Below are 22,912 nucleotides of genomic sequence, written 5' to 3'. Positions count from 1 at the left end.
GTGGAGCTGGCGGAAGATGATGACTCATCACAGCGGCATTGGAAGCGGAGGAAGTCTGCAGCAGTGAAAGGTACCCAGTCCCAAGCTTCCAGACTCTGATCTCAGTCTGTCAGGGAACGTGTGGTGGCTGCCCTACATTAAACAAAGTCATGCACAGCCATAAGGAATCCACCCTAACATCCCAGTTATGTGGATCCCAGATCTTCCTTTACAGTCGCCTGAGGACCCACCGATAGACAACCCCCCGATAGACAACCCCTATGGAGAACACCATTCCGACTCGAGCAATCACACAACTACTACAGGTACTGCAGAGGCTGTGGTCAAATCAAGATGTACAAAAAAGCTGGATGAACTCATCAGGTTGGGCAGCATCCGTTGAAAGAAGCAGTCAATGGATGCTGCCCGATCTGCTGAGTTCATCCAGCTTTTTTGTACGTCTTGATTTGACCACAGTATCTGCAGTGCACTTTGTGTTTACTACAGGTACAATATGCACATAAGCGCGTACGAACGCACTCACATAAACGCACAAACCCTGGATCACAGGAATGCAAACAGGACTCAGTGGGTCAGAGAGCACCTGTGGGCAGTCAACATTTCAGGTTCAGCACCTGAGAGATCCACTGTTCATTTCCCTCTGCAGATGCTGCCTGACCCATTGAGTTCCTACCACAGCTCCTTTTTCAGTAACTTGGTTTATTATTGTCACATGTACTGAGTTGCAGTGAAAAACGCTGTTTTGCATGCCATCCATACAGATCATTTCATTACAACAGTGTATTGAGGCAGTACAAGGGAAAGCTGTAACAGAATGCAGGACAAATTTTTACAGACAAGTGAATTGCAGGCAGAAAATAAGGAACAAAGCTATAATGAGGTAGCTTATGAGGACAAGAATCCATTATATCATAATGAGGGAAAGTTCAGTAGTCTTATAACAGTGTAATGGAAGCTGTCCTTGAGCCCGGTGGTCCAGGCTTTCAGATTTTAGCTATCTTTCTGCCCTATGGGAGAGGGGAGAAGAGAAGATGCCAGGGGTAACTGGGGTCTTTAATTATTCCAGCTGCTTTACTGAGGCAGTGAGATGTGTGGACAGAGTCTATGGAGAGGAGTCTCATAATCGTAGTTTATAGTCATGTGCTCAAGCATGGGGATACACAGGCACAGCGCATCAGAGAAGCAGCATTCATAATAAAACATAAATTAAACGCAAATTAGGCAATCCTTTTACAAGAAAAAACACAATTTGAACAAAAAGCAATGAAGTCCATTTTAGTGCAAAGTGACCAAAGTGGTCATAATATTCTATCAGGTATATTCTCAGCCTCCGCCACCCCAGAGAAAGCAGCCTCAGTTTGTCCAACCTTTCCTTAGAGCATCAGTCCTCTAATCCAGGCAGTATCCTCGTGAACCTCTTCTGCATCCTCTCCAAAGCCTTGACATCCTTCACATCATGGAGCAATCAGAACAGATGCAATACTCCAGATGCAGGCCAACTAGAGTTTAATAAAGCTGCAACATAACTTCCTGACTCTTGAACTCAATGCCCTGACTAATAAGAGCAAGCATGCCATGTGTCTTCTTTATTACCCTATCAACCTGTGCCACCACCTTCAAGAAGCTATGGACTTGAAGCCCAAGATCCCCAGGGTAAGAATAGGAAAGGTTTAGTATGAACTCCATGATATGTGGGGAAGATTTTCAGGCAGAGTACCAGACCCCACCACACTTCAAGTGAACATTCTCCTTCTCAGATCTTCTCTAAGCCTATTGCTAACCTTAAATAAATGCTCCTTGGTTACTGGTACCTCCGCTGTGGAAAAGAGCTTCTTGCTAATACACCAGTCCACAATTTATCATAGAACATAGAACAATATGACCAGAACTGAACACAATATTCCAAGTGTGACAAATAAAGCTAATCTTTATTTTTATAATTCCATGCCTCTGGTGAGAGGGACTTGAAGGTTTGAGATGGATAATACAGGGATTAAGGGGTTTAACAGGGCATGTGAATCTGCGAAATGACTGATGGCTATATGGTGAGTTGCGTACAATTTCTCTGAGACCAGTGAGTGAATGTAAAATAAAGAGAGATCCCTTAACATCGGAGCTGCTAACACAAAATTTGGCTTTGCTCCTGAGCACTTCAGAGCCTCTAACCATCGCCAACGTTCAAAGGTGGTCAAATGTTGGACATCTACAAAGTCAGAAAGCAAATATTTGGAAGGCAAATTTGTAAAATGTGTCCAAAGGGGGAAAGATCTCTATATTCTGTCATCAAGCTGGCAGCTGCTGTTTGACATTTTGAATTGGCCCAAACCCAGCCACATTTCAGAAGAGGGAGGGCGAGAAAGAGAAAATGGGAGGTCTGGGGGCTAGGGAGAGGGAGACGGGGAGAGAGAGAGAGAGATCTAAACTGTATTGGAGACACAATAGATTGCAGATACTGGGATGTGGAGTAACAAACAATCTGATGGAGAAACTCAGTGGGTCAGACGGTGGGGGGGGGGTGAGTGTGTGTGTGTGTGTGTGTGTGTGTATATATATATATATACATATATGAATGGACAGTTAATGTTTCAGGTTAAGATCCCTCACCTGCATAACTGACTGCATGACTGAAATTATCTGCTGTTCATTTTCCTCCACAGGCACTGCCTGGCCCACTGAGATCCTCCAATAGGCTACTATTTTTACGTCCCATGTTTATGAAGGATGTAAGTAATATAGTCAATTCAACTCAATAATGCTTGTTTGTATTCTTATATAATTACCGATATACAAACGTTTGTACATGCAATTGTTCAGTGGGGTTTCTAATGGTTATAGTTCCTCTGTGTTTTTCTGGAAACTTCTTGGCTTAGTGGTGTGCATCGTATTACTTAAGTAGGAGCTACCTTATTGGCTAATTGTTAGCTATGGAAATTCAATGGAATTATCAAACTGGTAGAAGAGCACCAGACCATATTGGATCAGTCTCTTTGACTCTTTCTTCCCCCTAGCTCTGCTTTTGCTCCTTGCCATTTTCCTTTCCTTGTTCCTTTGTTCTTGTAACACTTAATAAATGACAGTAAGCAATAAGATTAAACACAAAGTACACTGCAGACGCTATGGTCAAATCAACATGTACAACACAATGGAGCACTACCCATAGTGCTTTCCCCTTACATTCCTTCTTCACCTTTCCTGCCTATCACCTCCCTGCTTCCCCTCCCCCACCCCCACCCCTTGATCTTTCCTCTGATTGGTTTTCCACCCTTCCCCCACCTTCTTTATAGGGCCCCTGCCCCCTCCTTCTTCAGTCCTAACGAACGGTCTCGGCCCGAAACGTTGACTGCTCGTTTCAACGGATGCTGCCCAACCTGCTGAGTTCCTCCAGTGTGTTGTACAAGCAATAAGATTTATGCTTCATTCATGACTTCTGAAGAACTATTTCTTTTCTATATTTGTCATGTATTGCATTGTACTGCTGCCGCAAAGTTAATAAATTTTATGACATAAGCAGGTGATATTAAACGAAGGTTCAAAGTAAAATTTATTATCCGAGTACCTACATGTCGCTACATATAACCCTGAGATTCTTTTTCTGTGGGCATACTTCAAAAATCTATTGAACACTAACAGTAAACAGGAACAATGAACAACAAACTATGCAAATGCAAATATAAATAAATAGTAATAAATAATGAGCATGAAATAATAAGGTAAAATGTCCTTAAATGTGTGTAGTTGCAATGCCTATGAAAAGTAATAGCCCCCCCCCCCCGGAAGTTTTTATGTTTTATTGTTTTACAACAATGAATCACAGTGGATTTAATTTGGCTTTTTGACACTGATCAACAGAAAAAAGACTCTCTTGTGTCAAAGTGAAAACAGATCTCTACAAAGTGATCTAAATTAATTACAAATATAAAACACAAAATAATTGATTGCTTAAGTATTCACCCCCTTTAGTATAACACACCATCACTGGTGCAACCAATTGGTTTTAGAAGTCACATAATTAGTTAAATGGAGATCACCTGTGTGCAGTCAAGGTGTTTCCATTGATTGTAGTAAAAATACACCTGTGGCTGGTAGGTCCAACTGCTGGTGAGTCAGTATCCTGGCAAAAACTGCACTGTGGAGACAAAAGCAACTCTGCAGAAAAGGTTATTAAAAAGTACAAGTCAGGAGATAGATACAAGAAAATTTCCAAGTCACTGAATATCCCTTGGAGTACAGTTAAGTCAATCATCAAGAAATGGAAAGAATATGGCACAGCTGTAAATCTGTCTAGAGCAGGCCATCTTCAAAAACTGAGTGATTGTGCAAGAAGGGGACTAGTGAGGGAGGCCACCAAGGGACCTATGACAACACTGGAGGAGTTACAAGTTTTAGTGGCTGATTTGGGAGAGACTGCGCATATAAAAACTGTTGCCTGATGCTTCACCAGTCACTGCTTTATGGGACAGTGACAAAGAGAAAGCCACCGTTGAGAAAATCTCACATGAAATCTTGGCTAGAGTTTGCCAGAAGGCATGTGGGAGACTCTGAAGTCAGCTGGAAGAAGGTTTTAGGGTCTGATGATACCAATATTGAGCTTTTTTGTCCATCAGACTAAATGCTATGTTTGGCATAAGCCAAACACCACACATCAATGAAAACACACCATCATTACCATGAAGCATGGTGCTGTGGGGATGCTTCACTGCAGCAGGTCCTGGAGGGCTTGTGAAGATAGAAGGTAAAAGGAATGCAGCAAGATACAGGGAAATCCTGGAGGAAAACCTGATGCAGTCTGCAAGAGAACTACAACTTGGGAGAAGATTTGTTTTCCAGCAAGACAATGACCCCAAGCATAAAGCCAAAGCTACAGAGGAATGGCTTAAAAACAACAAAGTTAATGTCCTAGAGTGGCCAAGTCAGAGTCCAGACCTCAATGTAATTGAGAATTTGTGGTTGGACTTGAAAAGGGCTGTTCACTTATGATCCCCATGCAATCTGACAGAGCTTTTGTAAAGAATGGGGAAAAATTGCAGTGTTCAGATGTACAAAGCTGATAGAGACCTATCCACACTGATTCAAGGCTATAATTGCTGACAAAGGTGCATCTACTAAATACTGACTTGAAGGAGGTGAGTAATTATGCAATCAATTATTTTGTGTTTAATAGTAATAAATTTAGACCAGTTTGTAGAAATTTGTTTTCACTTTGACACAAAAAATATTTTCTGTTGATCAGAGTCAAATTAAATTCACTCTGATTCAATGTTGTAAAACAATAAAACATTTCCAGATAACATTTCATGTAGATGTGCTCAATGGTTGGGAAGGTTTTACCTGTGATGTACTAGGCTGAATCCATGACCTTTTTTTTTAGGATTTTCCACCCAAAGGCATTGGTCTTCCCATATGAGGCCATAATGCAGCCAGTCAGCACACACTTTCAACCACACATCTATAGAGGTTTGCCAAGGTTTTTGATGACATGTCGAATCTCCGCAGATTCCCGAGCAAGTAGAGGAGTTGTTGAGCTTTTTTCATAACATATTTATACGATGGGTCCAGATCAGGTCGTCTGAGATAGTGATACCCAGGAATTCAAAGTTACTGACCTTCTCCACCTCTGATCCTCTGATGACGACTGGCTCATGGACCTCTGGTTTCCCTCACCTGGTCTACAGTCCGTTCCCTGGTCTTATTGACATTGAGGGAGAAACTTGTGTTATTACACCACTTAGCCAAATTTTCAATCTCCCTCCTACCTCAGAATACAAGGACGTCCCTTAGCATAGAGATGTGGAAGAACTTCTTTAGCCTGAAGTTGATAAATCTGTGGAATTTATTGCCACAGACGGTGTGGAGGTAAGTTATAGGGTATAGCTAAAGCAGAGTTTGATAGTTTCTTGATTAGTAAGGGTATCAAAGGTAACGGGGAGAAGGCAGGGCAATGAGGTTGCGAGGAATAATAAATCACCCATGACTGAATGGTGGAGCAGACTCAAAGGGACGGATGACCTAATTCTGCTCCTATGTCTTATTTTCTATATAGAACATGCAACATAACATAGGAAATACAACAGTACAGGCCCTTCAACCCATGATGTTGTGCTGATCTTTTAATCTATTCTAAGATCAATTTAACTCTTCCTTTTCACATTGCCCTCCATTTTTCTTTCATCCATGCGCCTACCTAAGAGTCTAGTAAAGATCCTCAGTATATCTCCCTCTACCATTACCCCTGTCGGTGCGTTCCATGCACCCACCACTCTTTGTGTAGTGATAAAAAACCTCCTCTTGTGCCCCCCTATACTCTCCTACAATCACCTTAAAATTATATCCCCGTGTGTTAGCCATATGGGACCCAAAAATGCCCTCGATACTCCAGGAGTGGTCTGACCAAAGCATTACATGCTTACTTGTATTTTCTAGTCCTCTTGGAATGAATGATAGAATTGCACCTGCCTTCCTTACCACTGACCTTAGTCCAACATTGTAAAGATCTTGTTCCACATCCCAAGTGGAGACAGACTGATCCCCCTTTAAACGTTCAGTGCCAGGGTGAAAAGGGATGAACCATTTGTCAAGATATGGTTGGCAAGGAAAGAATAGGGAATGCCAACTCCACTAGGGTTGTCCTTTTGACAGAATGCCTGGAGTATGGCTTGTCATTTCGAACGCCCTCCTTGCTTGTGGCACCCTATGCATTAATCCCTATTAGATTGCATCATACAGGGTTAATGGCAGAATCCTTGGCAGTGTGGAAGAACAGAGTGATCCTGGGGTCTACTTTCTCTCAAAGTCACTGCTCAGGACAATGGGATTGGTAAGAAGGTGTATGGTATGTTGGCCTTCATTATTTGGAGGACTCAGTTCAACAGCCACAAAGTAATGTTGCAGCTCTATGAAGCCTTGTTTAGACCATATGGAATATTGTGTTTAGTTCTCGTTGCCTCTTATAGGATGGATGTGGCAGCTCTGGAGAGGGTGCAGAGGAGACTTGCCTGGATTAAAGAGCATGTTGTATGAGAATAGATTAAGTAAACTTGGGCTTTTCTCTTTGAAGTAAAGGAGGATGAGAGGTGCCTTTATAGAGCTGGACAAGATTACAAGAGGCGTAGATTGGGTGGAAACTCAGAGACATTTTTCCAGGACCAAAATGGCTAATACAAGGGGGCATAGTTTTAAGGTGATTGGTACAGAGTATGTCAGAAGTAGTTTTTTCTTACACAGAGAATGCTGTCAGGAATGGTGGTAGAGACAGATAAATTAGATTTTTAGGAAACTATTAGGTAGTTAAGTATGCATGGATGGTAGAAAAATGAAGGGCTATGTAGGAGAGAAGGCTTAAAGGTTGGCACAACATCATGGGCCGAAGGGCATGTATTGTGCTGTTATGTTCTATTTCTGACTGATGAACTATAAATAAAGTGTCAGAGGTTGATAGAGTGCTGAAAATCTTTGGGGTACAATGCCCGGGGCTGGCTCACACTGGGAACTGGTAACAGTTTCAAAAAAAATGTCAAAATTCAATGTTGCATTTATGGTCATTTGCAGAAGCACACACATGCACAGGTGCAATGGAAAACTTACTTGCAGCATCATCATTGCAGACACAATGGAATGAAGTTGGAGAAATTCACTGCAGCTTACCCAAGTTCACAAACAAGGGTCAACGATTCTGGTCAGTGACCCCTGATAGAACTGGAAATGTTTTTTGAGCAGCTGGTCTGGCAGCCAATCTTTTTGCAGGGCAATTTCATGCAAGCAGATAATATGTTGGTCTTCAACTGTATCGTTACCTCCAAGTGAGAATGCATTTTGAAATTCCCAGTGTGAGTCAGCCCCTGGCATTATACCCCAAAGAAAGTGTTCCTTGTTACTGGATACACTTATACCAAGGTTGCTGTAAATGTGGTGGAATGGGGAGATGAGAATTCAGGTTACAAATTCTATTCCAGTTGCACTAATGTTCAGTGCTTACAGTTCACCACTTGATCTAAGCGAGTCCTGTTAAAAGTATTAAAAGTTCAAATTATTTTATAAACTAAATTTTACTTATGGGTACAGTACGGTAACAGGCCATTCTGGCCCAATGAGCCCATTCTGCCCGATTAACCTACTAACAAATACATCTTTGGAATGTGGGAGGAAACCAGAGCACCCAAAGGAAACCCATGCAGTCACAGAGGGAACATACAAACTCCTTACAGACAGTGACAGGAATTGAACCTGGGTCACTGACATTAATAGCATTGTGTTATCTTTAACTTTGCTAATCATGACTATTATCTGACAAACATCAATGCGCAGAAGACAAACTGTGCAAATAAAGATAGTACTGAGAACAAGAGTTGTAAGGAGCCTTTGAAAGTGAACCTGTACGTCATGGAATCTGACTTTCTGTTCCACTATCGGCTAGTAATTGTAGGTGATGTTCCCTTTGGAATCTGCCAACGTGCTCTGTATCCAGTCGTGGTGACCCACCAGGGTTCTGTGCAGGAGGGTACGAGAAACATTCACTTCAATTACGCTTACTCAATGCGTCCCCTCCCTCCACATCCCTCATACCAACATTTTCCATCATCTTCCCCCAGCTCCCTACCTCAACTCCCTCCCCTACTTGTATCTGCACACCCCCATCAGGGTTTGATCCAGCCAACACCATTGATACTACCTGGAGATGTTTAGTTCAGGGGTGGGGGGGGGGGGGGGGGAGGCAGGGAGGCAAGAAATGTAGGGTCTAGTTAACAAACTGGGATTGAGGTCCAGATCAGAAATAATTGATAGAATGATTTAACCCCTGATATTACACAGAACATAGAACAGGACAGCATAGTAACTCCCCCTTTGCCCACACGATCTGCACTGAAAACAATGCCAAATTGAACAAGATCTCTGGAGTCACAAAAGATTGCGGACTCCAGATTCTGAAACAACACCCAAAGTAATTCTGTATTGATATTATTTTACCTAGCTCCACCTCAATGCACTATCTGAATTCATTGCTACCATCAGGGAGGAAGTACAGCAACCTGAAGATACAACTCAATGTTTTAGGAACATCTTCCCTTCTGCCATTAGATTTTTGTACAAATAATAAACCCACAAACTCTACCTCATTATTTTTGCTTTTTTTTGCACTACTTTATTTTAATGTGATGCATATATTATATATAATGTATAATAATGTATATGAGTATGCATGTATGTATTAATATATATACTGCATTTCATACTGTAATTGATGGTACATTTTACATATTGCATTGTACAGCTACCGCAAAACAACCAATTTCACAATGTTTCAGTAATAATAAACCAATTCCAATTCCAGTTCTCACTAGGGGAAACTCAGTGAGTCAGGGAGGTCTATGGAAGGAAACGGGCAATTGAGGTTTTGGGTCTAGTAGTCAGTTTGAAGAGTCTCCCCACGAAATATTTACTGTCCTCAGATGCTGCCTGACCCAATGAATTCCACCAGTGATTTATTTGTCAAACTAATTCCCTTCTGTCCTAATGTTATCCATATGCATTCCCTGCGTATTCATCTGTCTCCCTAACAGCATTTTAGATCTTGCTATCATACAAGACACACAGGTACAAGGCTTGTTTGCCTACTTATCCACAAATGTTCCCTAAGACTTGAATTTCTGCTCACCTCAGTTATAGAGGTTAAATAACACAGCAACAGACTATTCAGCCTAACAAAGATTAAAACGGGCTTTATTTGCCTTGCCTACATCGGAACATGCAGTGAAGTGCATCATTTGCTTCGAGGATTGTGCTGGTACAGCCCACAAATGCATAGCATGCCCACAACTCACTGGCCCTAACCTATACATCTTTGGAACATGGGAGGAAAGCGGAGGATCTGGAAGAAACCTGCATGGTCTCAGGAAAGAACGTAGAAACCCCTGACAGACAGTGGCAGCAATTAAACACATTGTATAGCAGACACTGTAATGTGTTATACTGACTACTGTGCTACCCGTTAAGATTAACTTTGCATCTTAAATGCCACTGTTGTATCTGCTTCCATGCTCCACCAGTCCTCCCGGCAGATCCACTGTCCTGTTAAAAGAAACCCGCCCCACATATCTTCCTTAAACTTTCCTCGTCAGAGCTTACAAGCAAATCCTCATGTATTCAATGTCTCTACACTAGGAAAAAGATTCCAACTCTCTACCTTTTCAATGCCTCATCAGAATCACATGAAATATCAGACCTCCCCTCAGTCTCGGCCGCTGCAGAGAACAAGTTCTTATTTCACAGTCTCTTATTTTGTCAGTTCTCATGCTGGTCTAATAGGGCAGGTGCCTGAGCAGTGAACACGTGGTCCTTCAGGCATTAGTCCTCATTGCCTGGATTTCTTGGTGTCACTTAGTGCCCTCGACCTGTCAGAAGCTGAAAATAATCAGTGCTCTTGGAAAATCTGTTTGACTTTGTTGCAAGAGGACATGCTGTACCAATGAAACCCCAGCTGGATGTCCGTCGGTGGGGAGAGAGGAGAGGGAGGTTAGGGGTATGGATCAAGAATCTGTAGAAGTAAGCAGAGTGTCTTTGTTAGTCAAGGCACTGAGTTCCGGAGCTGAAGCTTTATATTGCCTCATCTGCAGTATTGCATTCAAACCTAGTTGCCCCATTATAGGAGTTGAAAGCTTAGGAGAGGGTGCAGAAGAGGATGCTGCTCCTGCCGAAGGATGCTTACACAGGGTAGGTCTTGACAGCACTCTGGGCCTACGCTGAGTGCACTCCTGCCTGGGCTGTTTAACTGTGTTTCTCAAAAGTGACCAGTGGTCTAAAAAAACTTGTATTTCGATTGCAGCTTGCACAGCTTCAGAACATACTTAATAGCTGATAAAATGCTTGCAAGATGCTATAATGAAACATAGCAAGTTTCACAAAAGGCTGTCAGTAAGTAGTCTGTACATTCTCAATGTGGCTGGATGGGTGTCCTGCGGGTGCTCCAGTTTCTTCCCACATTCCCAGGACGCACAGATTAGTAGGTTAATTGCTCACATGGGTGTAACTGGGGGGGGGGGGGCGTGGGCCAGTTACTGTGAAGTCTCTCTAAATAAGTAAAATAAAATTCCATCCACAGATATGGCTTGACCCGTTGAGTGTTTTCAACCCTTTTGGTAGCCGGCTGGTGGCGCAGTGGCATCAGCGCCGGACTTCGGAAGCGAAGGCTTCTGTGTTCGAACCCAGTTTCCATCCGTGCTGGGTTGAGCGTCGAGCTAGCCACTCAGCCTCGTAAAAAAAAAAAACGAGGGTTGAGTCAGGAACATTCATACCGTGACCCGGTTAATCCGAAAGGAGACCAATCCTGACACTACGCGCCAGAAAAGAATGGCCGACTGTCTGGTGTGACAAGCTATGAAATGAACACTTTTGGTGTTTTATTTCCCCACATCTGCAAGCTGACTTCTGTGTTTCCCTCTCTCCAAACCTCCTGAACAGTGAAATAATTTCTGTTTCACTTCCAACTTCCTTTATGGGAGAATTGTCATTAAGGATTAACTCGAGGATCAACTTTATTCGCCATGTACCGTACATGCATGTGTTTGTCTATTAGGAATTTGCTGTGGTCTGTTGTCATGACATGTGACAAAATCTATAACATTCGACAATTATAAAGAATTCTATAAAAATTAGAGTTTAGAGTCCAGATACGGAATAAATAGACAGCAAAGAACAAATGAGGTACTTGCGTATAAAAATGCAGAACACATAAGAAGGAAATCAGGAGGGTTTAAAAAAAAAAGCATGAGATTGCTCTAACAGGTGAAGGAGATCCCAGGTTTATTAAGAGCAAAAGGTTAGCAAGGGACACGGTTGGTGCTCTTGAAGATCAGAGTGGCTATCTATGCGGACTTGAAAGAGATGTGGGAGATCTCAATTGGATTTTTTTGAATCTGTATTTACTTGAGAGACTGGCATGGGATCTATAGAAATGAGGCAAAACTGCACTGAGGTCATGGACTGTATTCAGATTACAGAGGAGGAGATGCTTGCTGTCCTGAGGCAAATTAGGATGGATGAATCCCCAGAGCCTGACAAAGATATTTCCTTGGACCTTGTAGGAGGTTTGTGCATAAATTGCAGGAGCCCCAGTAGAGATATTTAAAATGGGTGAGGTGCTTGTGAATTGGAGGATAGCTAATGTTGTTCTGTTGCTTAAGAAAGGCTCTAGGAGTAAACCAGGAAAATGTAGGCTAGTGAGCCTGACACCACTAGTGGGTAGATTATTGGAAGGTAATATAAGGGATTCGATATGTAAGTATTTGGATAGACAGAGACTGATTAGGGTTAGTCAACAGGGTCTTGTGTGTGGAGAAGCTGGCTGAAAAATGGCAGATGGAATTTAATGCAGACAAGTATGAGGTGTGGCACTTTGGGAGGACCACCCAGGGTAGGATTTGTATGGTGAGCAGTAGGGCACTGAGGAGTTCTGTAGAACAGAGGGATTCTGGGAATACAGATCCATAATTCCTTGAATGTACCATTCCCTGGTAGATAGAGAATACACCTACCTAGGGGAAAGATATTAATAAGATTGAAAGAGTGCAGAGAAAATTTACAAGGATGTTATCATGACTTAAGGACGTGAGTTATTGGGAAAGGTTGAATAGGTTGGAGTAACTCCTTAGAGTGTAAGAGAATGATGGGGAGATCTGATAGAGGTGTACAAAATTATGAGGAGTACAGACAGGGTAAATTCAATCAAGGTTTTACAAATAAGGTTGGGCAAGACTCGAACCAGAGGTCATGGGTTAAGAGTGAAAGGTGAAATGTTTAAGGGGAACATAAAAGGGAATTTCTTCACTCACAGGGTGGTGAGAATGTTGAATGAGCTGCCAGCAGAAGTAGTGGATGTGAGTTTGATTTTCAACATTTAAGAAAGATTTGGATAGGTACATGGATGGGAGGGGTACGGAGGGCTGTGGTCCCGGTGCAGGTCGATGGGACAAGGAAGAACAGTAGTTTAGCACAGACAGATGGGCCAAAGGTTGTTTCTGTGCTGTAGTGCTCTATGACCCTATGACTCTAAATACATAAGTACGAGGGGTGATTGATAAGTTCATGGCCTATGGTAGAAGGAGATGAGTTATACAGCTCTCGTTACATGCACATGCAGGTCAACTCTTTGAGTGATTATGCAGAAAGTTTGCAGTTAATAACTCATCGGGGCGATTGATAAGTTCGTGGCCTGAGGTAGAAGGAGATGAGTTATTAACTTCAAACTTTCTGCATAATCACTCAAAGAGTTGACCTGCATGTGCATGTAACGAGAGCTGTATAACTCATCTCCTTCTATCTTAGGCCACAAACTTATCAATCTCCCATCTGTAGACAACTTTCTGGAGGCCCAAGATCCGTATGCTCCACAACCGCTGGACTAAGTGTGTAAATGTAGGAGGGGACTATGTTAGGCAACAAACTTATCAATCACCCCTCGTATAATGTATTTAAAAGTGATTTAAAGTATTTACAGTGCTCTAACTCAGATAATAGAGGGGATTTGTTGGGGCTAAATGGAATGGTTGATCAGATTAACTTTCTGTGGGAAGGAACTTTGGATGACATAATTTGTTTTTTGTTTTAGTAGGCTTAAAGTGCTTTGCAGAAGGGAGATTTTGGAAAAGGCAGTTTGCAGGATGGGTTGTGTCCGCAAATGACTTTTCCCACCTGCTTCTTTGTCCTGGACATGTACAATTCCTCAGTGATGGTAGACCACAACCAATGACCTTTTCTGCTGACCTGTTTGCAGTAGTTTTCGTATATTGTGAGAGAATACTGCACCAAACCAGACAGTAATGGCTGATGTGAGGATGCAGTCTATGACGGCAGTGCATAATTGCACCAGTGTACCTGAAGGCACACACTCAATGTTTGAGGAACACCTTCTTTTCCTCCACCATCAAATTTATGAATGGTCCACAAGAAAATGAACATTACCCCCTATTTTCTCATTTTTGCACTATTTATTTATATTTTAATGTAGCATGTACAGTAGTGTTTCTTCTGTTTTGCACTCTACTGCTGCCACAAAACAACAGATTTCACAACATAAAATCAGTGATAATAAACCTGATTCTGCTCGAAGCACTCAGTGGGTTGAGCTATATTGAGTCCTGATGAAGGGTCCTGACCCAAATTTCCTCTCTGCACTTCCCTCACCCCCGCATACGTTTACTGCTCAGCCTGCTAAATTCTTCCCAGGAATTTGTTATTAGAAAGGATTGGTTAATCTGCCTTACTGTTGGAGTCAATGACTGAAGGACGAAGAGCGAAGAGGCAGTCAGTGTTTTGGTGAGATTCCCGTGTAGCTGGATTGCAGTCCTTCTATTTTTTTTAAATGAACTTATTCCATAATAAAATATATTTTCTCCTTGGAGCAAAGGAGAATGAGGGGAGATTTGACAGAGGTATACAAAATTATGAAGATTATCGATAGGGAAAATACAAACAGGCTCTTCCCACTGAGGTTAGGTGAGACTTAAACTAGAGGCCATAGGTTAAGGGTGAAAGGTTAAGGGGAACATGAGAGGGAACATCACTGAGGTGCATATTTGGAACAAGATGTCAACGGAAGTAGTGGATGTGGGATCGATTTCAATATTTAAGAGGTCTGGGTAAATACATGGATGGGAGCATTTGGTGCAGGACTTTGCAGAATAATATTTCGGCACAGACTTGGTGGGCCAAGGGTTGTTTTCTGTGTTGTAGTGTTCTATGACTCTATTAAATAGTGCAAAACCTTTTATATATTCAGGCTCAATAAATGCAGTTGTGTCAACATGTTTTTAAGGCAGAGCATCATTACCATTTGTGTAGCCCCCCCCCCCCCCCCAGGATGACACACCTTTCCATTGGTTAAAGATTAGCTATATTTGCCATATGTACATTAAAGTGTACATGAAACACACTGTGAAATGTGTTGCTTTTGTGTCAATGACCAACATAGACTGAGGTTGTGCTGGGGGCAGCCTGCAAGTGTCCCCACACTTCTCAAGCTAACATTAGTGTGCCTGCAACTTACTGACCTTAACCTGTATGCTCTTGGAATTTGGGAGGAAACCCGTGTGGTCATAGGGAGAAATAAAAAAACTCCTTAAGGACAGTGGCGGGAATTGAATCAACCATATGCCTATCTAAGTGTTTCTTAAATATCCTTAATGTATCTGCCCTGGGTGTTCCATGCACCCACCACTCTCTGCAAAGAAACAACTTGCCTCTGACATCCTATCTATACTTCCCTCCAAACACCTTAAAATGATGACCCCTCATATTAGCCATTTCCACCCTGGGAAAAGGTCTCTGGCTGTTCATTTGATCTATGCCTCTTATCATCCTGAGACGTATCAAGTTACCCCTCATCCTCCTCCACTTCAAAGGGGTAAGCCCTAACTCACTCAATCTATCTTATAAGCCATGTATGTATTAAATTCTATTGCATTTCTTTATTTTCCTGTAAATACCTGCAAGAAAATGAATATTAATGTAGTATATGGTGATATATTTGTACTTTCACAATGAGTTTACTTTGAACTTTGCTGCCACAAAGCAACAAATTTGACATCATATAAATCGGTGATAATACTCTGATTCTAATCCACTGCACCAGTGTGTTCGTAGTCTTTGCTGCTGGCACACAGATGGAGGGACTGGTGAACCCTGTGACTTACAAGGCTTCAGTAAAAAATGAAAGCAATGGGTTGTAGGTACTGTAGTCGCTGCAAGATAATGTTGCTCCCAATGGACACGTGTTGGAACGGGTCGTAATGTGTACTTAGGAGAGCACGATCGATGGCTTGAAGTTCTGCCAAGGGAATTCAATATGACACCACTGAGATGATGAAAGCCTTTTATAAGCCAGCAAATTGAAAAAATAAAGTGTGATTACTCAATGTATTTCAGAGAAAACTCTTTGGTGTGTTTGCTGTAATCGTTGGAACAGGGTAGGACTAACGGAGAAGCCCCAGTTCCTGGAAAGAGAGTAACACTATAAAGTCGTATTACTGCATGGTATGGAAACACCAATGCACAAGAAGGAAAGATCACAGGTAGGTAGGGTTGTAAAGAAAGCTTTTGGTACATTGGCTGTCATAAATCAAAGCAATGAGCATAATAAATGGGTGTTATGTTGAAGTTGTACAAGGCATTAGTGAGGCCTAATTGTGTGCAGTTTTGGTCACCTACCTACAGCATAGATGTAAATAAGGTTGAAAGAGTGCAGAAAAAAATTACAAGGATGTTGATGAGTCTGGAAGACCTGATTTATAAGGAAATATTGAATAAGTTAGGACTTCATTCCTTGGAACATAGCAGAACTTAGAAGGGGTATAAATGGGGTAAATGCAAGCAGGTTTTCTTCCACTGAGGTGGGTAGGACTACAACCAGAGGTCATGGTTTAAGGGTGAAAGGTGAAAAGTTTAAGGGGAAACTTCTTCACAGAGGGTCATGAGAGTGTGAACTGAGATCCCAGCACAAGTAGTGCATGCAAATTCAATTTCAACGTTTAAGATAAATTTGGATAAGTATATGAATGATAAGCATATGGAGAGCTATGGTCCTGGTGCAGGTCGATGGGAGCAGCAGTTTAAATGGTTTGGCATGGACTAGATGGGCCAAAAGGTCTGTTTCTGTGCTGTACTTTTTCTATGACTCTACAGAAAATGGTGTAACATCTGGGTCCATCACAGGGAAAACCCTCCCCAGCACTGAGCACATCTACAAAGAGCACTGCCACAAGAAGATGGGATCCATCATCAAAAAACCCCACCATCCATGCTCTCTTCTCACTGCTGCCATTGGGAAGGAGGTACAGGAGCCATGGGTCCCACACCACGAGGTTTAGGGACAGGTGTTACCTTATAAACATCAGGCTGCGGAACCAGAGTGGATAACTTCACTCACCTCAACACTGAATTGATTCCACAAAGGACTCCATAGAATCCTACCACTCCATCGAGTACTCTATGGAGCGAGTACTCCAAAACTCATGTCCTGTCCCTCCTTCCTAATGGTAAGAGGGCATCCTGAGTGATGGGGGTCCTTAATAATGGATTCTGCCTTTTTAAGGCATCATATTTGAGGATATCCTCGATGGTGGGGAGGTTAGTGCCCGTGATGGAGCTGGCTGAGTTTACAGCAGCTCTTTCTGATCCTGTGCATTGCTCCCTCCTCACAATACTGCGTGCATCAACAGAATTGTTATTTACTAGTCTGGATTACCCCCACGGCACTTACCAAATCTATGGCCTTCACCAGCAAGAAGGACAAAGGCAGCAGACACCAAGGAAATTCACCTACTCTCGACTCACTTCCAAGTTTAACAACACTCTGATTTGAAAATGTATCACTGGGGCTTAATTTTTGCATGTATGTCTTGGAACTCCTTCCTTCCGCTGGGCTGAAGTGTTGCTTATGTGAAATTTTCACAATGACCAGTTAACCTACCCAGTACGGCTTTGGACTTTGGGAGGAAACTGGAGCACCCAGGGACAATCCATGTGTTCCGAACTACAGAGTACCTGCAGTTGTAATAGCATCGTGCTAATGCCTGGATTAGAGAACATGTCCTATGAGGATAGGGTGAGCGAGCTCGAGCAAAGGAGGATGAGAGTTGACTTGATGGAGGTGTACAAGATAGTAAGAGACATAGACTGACTGGGCAGCCAGAGGCATTTTCCCAGGGTGGCATAATTTTAAGGTGATGTCAAAAGTAGGTTTTTGTACACAGAAGGTGGTGGGTGTGTGGAATGCCCTGCCAGGCGTGGTAGAAGAGTCAGATATATTAGGGGCATTTTAGAATCTCTTAAAATAGGCACATGGATTATTGAAAATGGAGGGCTTTGTAGGAAGGAAGGTTAGATTGATACTAAAGTAGGTTAAAAGGTTGGCACAACATTGCAGCCGAAGGGCCTGTACTGAACTGTTATGTTCTATGCGGTAAGTCAGAATGGCGCTGCTGTTTGTGTGGGCTTGTTGTGACTGGTGGTGGCTGGTGCCTCTGCATTCCAGCCAGTATCTGCAGGCCAGCTAGAGTGGGATGCCACATCCCAAGTGGTGCTATAGAAATGCAAAGTTGCTGTTTAAATTGACCCGTGAATCCTTAGTATATCAACAAAGTTTGATTTCTGCCAATGAGTTCTGACTGATTGCATCACTGCCTGGTGTAGAATCTCCAGTGCCCAGGATTGCATCACAAGAGGCTACTGGAGTTGTGGATTCCATCATGGCCACTAGCCCTCCTGACCATTGAGGTAGTGCTTCGAGAAGATATCATCCATCACTAAAGACCCCAACACGTGCCCTCTTCTCATCACTATCTTCACAGGTGACCAACACACCACTGCGATTCAGGACCAGCTTTTCCACCTCTGTTATCAGATTTCTGAATGGTCCATGAGCACTACCTTGTTATTCCTTTTTGCACTATTTATTCATTTTATAACTTACAATAATTTTATGTCTTTGCGTTGTACTGCTGCCAGAAAAGAACAGAAAAAGCTGCGGAGGGTTGTAAACTCAGCCAGTTCCATCATGGGAACACCACCTTCCCCAGCATCGAGGACATCTTCAAAAAGGTGATGCCTCAAAAAGGCAGCATCCATCATTTAGGACACCCACCACCTAGGACATTGTTGTTGGTCCACTCTGCGGCTTGTGGTGCAGTGGGTCGCAACCTTGTCATTTCTTTCGCATTTGTTTTTGTTTAAATATATACGAGGCCGAGATGCTCAACCCAGCATGGATGAAAAGTGAGCAGGGAGCCAGCCGGATTTGAACCTGGAATCTCTCGCCTCAAAGTCTGGTGTGGATGACTGCTCGGCTACTCAGGTCATGCCCTCTTCTCATTCCCACTGTCAGAGAGGAGATACAGGAGCGCAAAGACACACACTCCAAGTTCTAAAAACAGCTTCTTCTCCTTCACCGTCAGCCTTCCAAGCGGTCCATGAACTCACGAACATTATCTTACTACTTTTGCAGTACTTATTTTTTTGTTGTAATTATCAGATATCTTATCTATTGCCACTATACAGCTGGCACAGAGGAACAAATATCACCACATATGTCAGCGATAATAAAGATGATTCTGTGCCTAAGTTTACTGTTTCCTCGTGCAAAATGCTGCACCGACTCAGTCTGAGGAGCGACAGCCTAATCTGTTTGTTTTACAAAGCACATGTTTTTTTTTCCAGCACTGGGCAAACTTTCCTTACTCAGCCAGCCATCTACGTCATGATCTTCAGCAGAGATTAGTCCTGCTCTGTGGAGTCACGGTAATTGGCAGCAGCTGGGTATATAAAGAGCACTCAACCTGCTGTCGGTGCAGACACACAGCGAGTGTCAGCAGAGCTGTGACTGGGAGGACCGGTGGGTGCACGTGAGACTGAAGTTGGCCGGGTTAAACCTCTGCAGGGGGTTGGTAGGACCTGCCTCAGTCCTTCTTCCCTCCCCTTGACTGCATCTCCATTGGTCGGAGGCAGAGAAAGTGTCAAATCAAGAGACCGTGCAGATTCAAGAGAGGAAGAGCTCCTTTGAGAGGGAAGGGAGAAAGTGGATTCGAGCAACACAGCAGCCTTGAAAGAGCGTGGATTCGAGAGAGAGTGGCTTCAGGAGACAGAGGTGATTCAAGGAAGTGGATTCGTTTCGCTAACCTGACTCATGGCGTAGATGAACAAGTAGAGTGGAGAAGAGTTGGAGGAGACCGGAGAGAGTGGAAGAGAGAGGGAGAGAGCAACTTTCACAAAAACTTTGAGGCAAGCCCGCTAATCTCCGTGGAGCAACACCATGGGCTTGTTGAGTGTCGACCTCCTGATCGGCCTGCAGATCCTGCCTGGGTTCTTCTCAAACTGCCTGTTCCTGGCCGCCTATGACTCAGTGCAGCTCATTAAGCAGGTAGCGGGCCTGCTAAGTGGCTTTGGCCTGTCTTCAGGCTGGGCCAGGGGCCAGAGGATGCTCACCCTGCTGGGCCTGCGCTCAGTCTGGGACAGCTTCCTGCTGGACGCACGCAAGCCGGTGAAGCAGGGCGGGGCGGCCCCCAACTCGCGAGTGGTGCAGGTGGGCACGGAGGGTGGGTGGTCCCGCTGCCAGCTGCTGGACCTGGCCAGGCCGGACCGCCCACTGGTGGTCAACTTCGGCTCGGCTACGTGACCCCCCTTCGTGGGCACCCTGCCCGACTTCTGCCAGCTGGCCGAGGAGTATGCCGGAGTGGCGGACTTCCTGGTGGTCTACATTGGCGAGGCCCACCCCTCCGATGGTTGGGCTGCCACCTCGCCCTTCCAGCTGCCGCAACACCGGTCACTGGCCGAGCGCCTCGCAGCTGCCTCCCTCCTCCTCCGCCATTTCCAGCTGGACCGCTGGTGCCAGGTGGTGGCCGACTCCATGGAGGATGGGGCCAGCCAGGCCTACGGTGTGGCCTATGAGCGCTTCTGCATTGTGCGGGATGGGAGGGTGGTACACCTCGGAGGGAGGGGGCCCTTTTACTACAGCCTGGCTGGGGTTAGGAGCTGGCTGGAACGGCACCTAAGGGACAAGGAGTAAGGAGGGAGGGGGAGTGGGGTGGTGAGTGGTGATACCAAGGGAAGCTGGCAATACAGAGAGGGGAAAGGAGGGAATCCGAATGAGAACAGAGTTTGTTATCACTTTCATCTGTCATGAAATTTGTTGTTTTGCGGCAGTACAGTTCAACACTTAAGAAAAATACTACAAGTTACAACAAAAAATATAAATAAAGTGTAAAAAGATAGTTACAATGGAAATATATTAAAAATTCAATAAAGCTTGCAAAAACAGCAAAATAGTGAGGTACTGTTTGTGAGTTCTTGCATGTTATCTCACTATTTTGCTCTGTTTTTGCAAGCTTTATTGATATTTAAAAAATATATTTCCATTGTAACTTTAAAAAAAAATATCTTGCACTATACCTCTGCCTCAAAACAGCCGATTTCAAGACACATCAGTGATAATAAATGATTCTGACTGTTTCAAAATATGATAGCAGAGAGGAAAAAGCCATTCCTAAAATGTCAGGGCTCCTGTGCCTACTCTCTAATGGTAGCAATGAGAAGAGCGTGTGTGCTGGGAGGTGACGTCCTTAATGACGGATGCAGCTTTCCTGAGGCATCGCCGTTTGAAGATGCCCTCGATGGTGGGGAGCATTATGCCTGTTTTAGAGCCACAGCATGATAACAGGCCTATGAGAGAGCTGGCTGAGAAAATCAACCCTCTGCAGCTTTCCATCTCCAGGCTTAACTGACACCCCTCTCCCCAAGTTGCCCACCATCCTGATTTGGAAATACATTGCTGGGTCTCTAACTCCTGGAGCTCCCCCCCCCCACCCCCCACTTCACTCCATTCCTTCCCCACCATCAGCAAAACATGAGAGCATCTTCATCAAAGAGCTCCCTTCCTGGGCTGGGGGTGGGGGTGGAGGGATTGGTGGTGGGGGTGGGTGTTGAAGGGAAGGGGCTTGCACGTCACACACAAGATGCAGGAGCTCAGAGGATCAGGCAGGTTCTGTGAAGGGAAATGGACAATCGCTGTTTTGGGTCGAGACCCTTTATCTGGGCATTAGATAATCAGTCTTTGTGTAACTGTCCTCAGCTGATACTGAACCTTGCATCAATAAAATTTAATGCAAGTCATACAAAACAATTTCCAACTAATCTCACAAAAGATTGCTTTGAAAGTGGAAAATACCAGAACAAATTGAGCTGAATGTCAATATTTTTGTTCTGAATATAGACTTAATTATATAATAAACCTGACACAGGTTTTGAACATCATTGCATTCCCTATTTTAGTTTTTAATGTGGTAAATGTATTTTTTTCATGAGGTGCAAAATGTTCCCACCTCACCAGTGTCTAAGTTTCTCTTTTATTGCTGTACGTTGCCCTCATCTGCAGGTTCATGTCTAAGGTGAGCCTCTGTTTTAAGTTATTGAGTTGCACACATTCTGTCTGGTTTAAGCATGTAGCGGAGGGGGCTGTGGGCTGGAGCTGGGCTCACAGAATGAAGGCGACTGAGGAACGAGTTCACAACTCTGTCAGTTGTTGGAAGAGAATGGAGCCCGTCCCTGCCCTCAGTTCTCCCGCTCTGAGTGAAATATGTCGACTGGCTGAAGTTAGTTTTATTTGTCTATATATTTATATACAGGAAATCGATTTGTGGTGCTATTGCCGAGTGTACTTTGATGGGCATTGTAATAAAAAGATCTTGTAACTCACCTGCTGTGCTCTCTATCAATTCATAACGCAACATTACATGATCTTTATGTAATGAAAATCAATGTATATAGCAATATCCCCAGAATCTCAGTGTGGTTCTGCGTCAGTGAAGCATTTTTTAAAAAAGTGTTGTCATTAGCCATTTGCACACAGCAAAATCCTACAAGCTCTAACATGGGGGAATAATTGGATAATTTGTCTTTGCTTTTGTGTGGTTGGGTAATTGAGGGTTAAGTATTGGTTATTATTGTCACATGTTCCAAGATGCAACGAAAAACTGGTCTTGCCCACTGTTCATACAGATCAAATCGTTACACAGTGCTTAGAGGAAAAAGAATAACAATGCAGAATAAAGTGTAAAACCGACTTTAAAAAAAAGTGCAGTGCACACAAATTATGAAGGGCAAGATCGTCGTGAGGTAGATTGTGAAGTTAAGAGTCCATCTTATCGTACAAGAGGTCCATTCAGGAGTCTGATAACAGCGGGATAAAATCTGTCTTTGAACCTGGTGGTATGTACTTTCAGGCTTTTATATCAAGAGAGAGTGTCCAGGGTGGGTGGGATCTTCGATTATGCTGGCTGCTTTATTCGATGCAGTGGGAATTACAGACAGGGTCCTTAAGGAGGAGGTTGGTTCCTATGATGTGCTGAGCTGCATCCACAACTCTCTGCAGTTTCCT

At 43.5% G+C, this 22,912-nt stretch overlaps 1 protein-coding gene across 1 annotated transcript; it reads left to right on the top strand.

Moving 5' to 3' along the window:
- Positions 1-19,316: 19,316 nt before the first annotated feature.
- On the top strand, positions 19,317-21,380 carry dio2 (iodothyronine deiodinase 2). Its single transcript, XM_073037796.1, has one exon. It carries the CDS (start codon positions 19,793-19,795, stop codon positions 20,543-20,545), a length of 753 nt encoding a protein of 250 aa, XP_072893897.1. The 5' UTR covers positions 19,317-19,792; the 3' UTR covers positions 20,546-21,380.
- The last annotated feature ends 1,532 nt before the right edge of the window (positions 21,381-22,912 follow it).

The sequence above is a fragment of the Hemitrygon akajei genome, chromosome 3 (genome assembly GCF_048418815.1).
Source record: "Hemitrygon akajei chromosome 3, sHemAka1.3, whole genome shotgun sequence".
Classification (NCBI taxonomy): domain Eukaryota; kingdom Metazoa; phylum Chordata; class Chondrichthyes; order Myliobatiformes; family Dasyatidae; genus Hemitrygon; species Hemitrygon akajei.
Note: the sequence above shows the minus strand (reverse complement) of the source record. Positions and strands in the feature narration are given on the sequence as shown.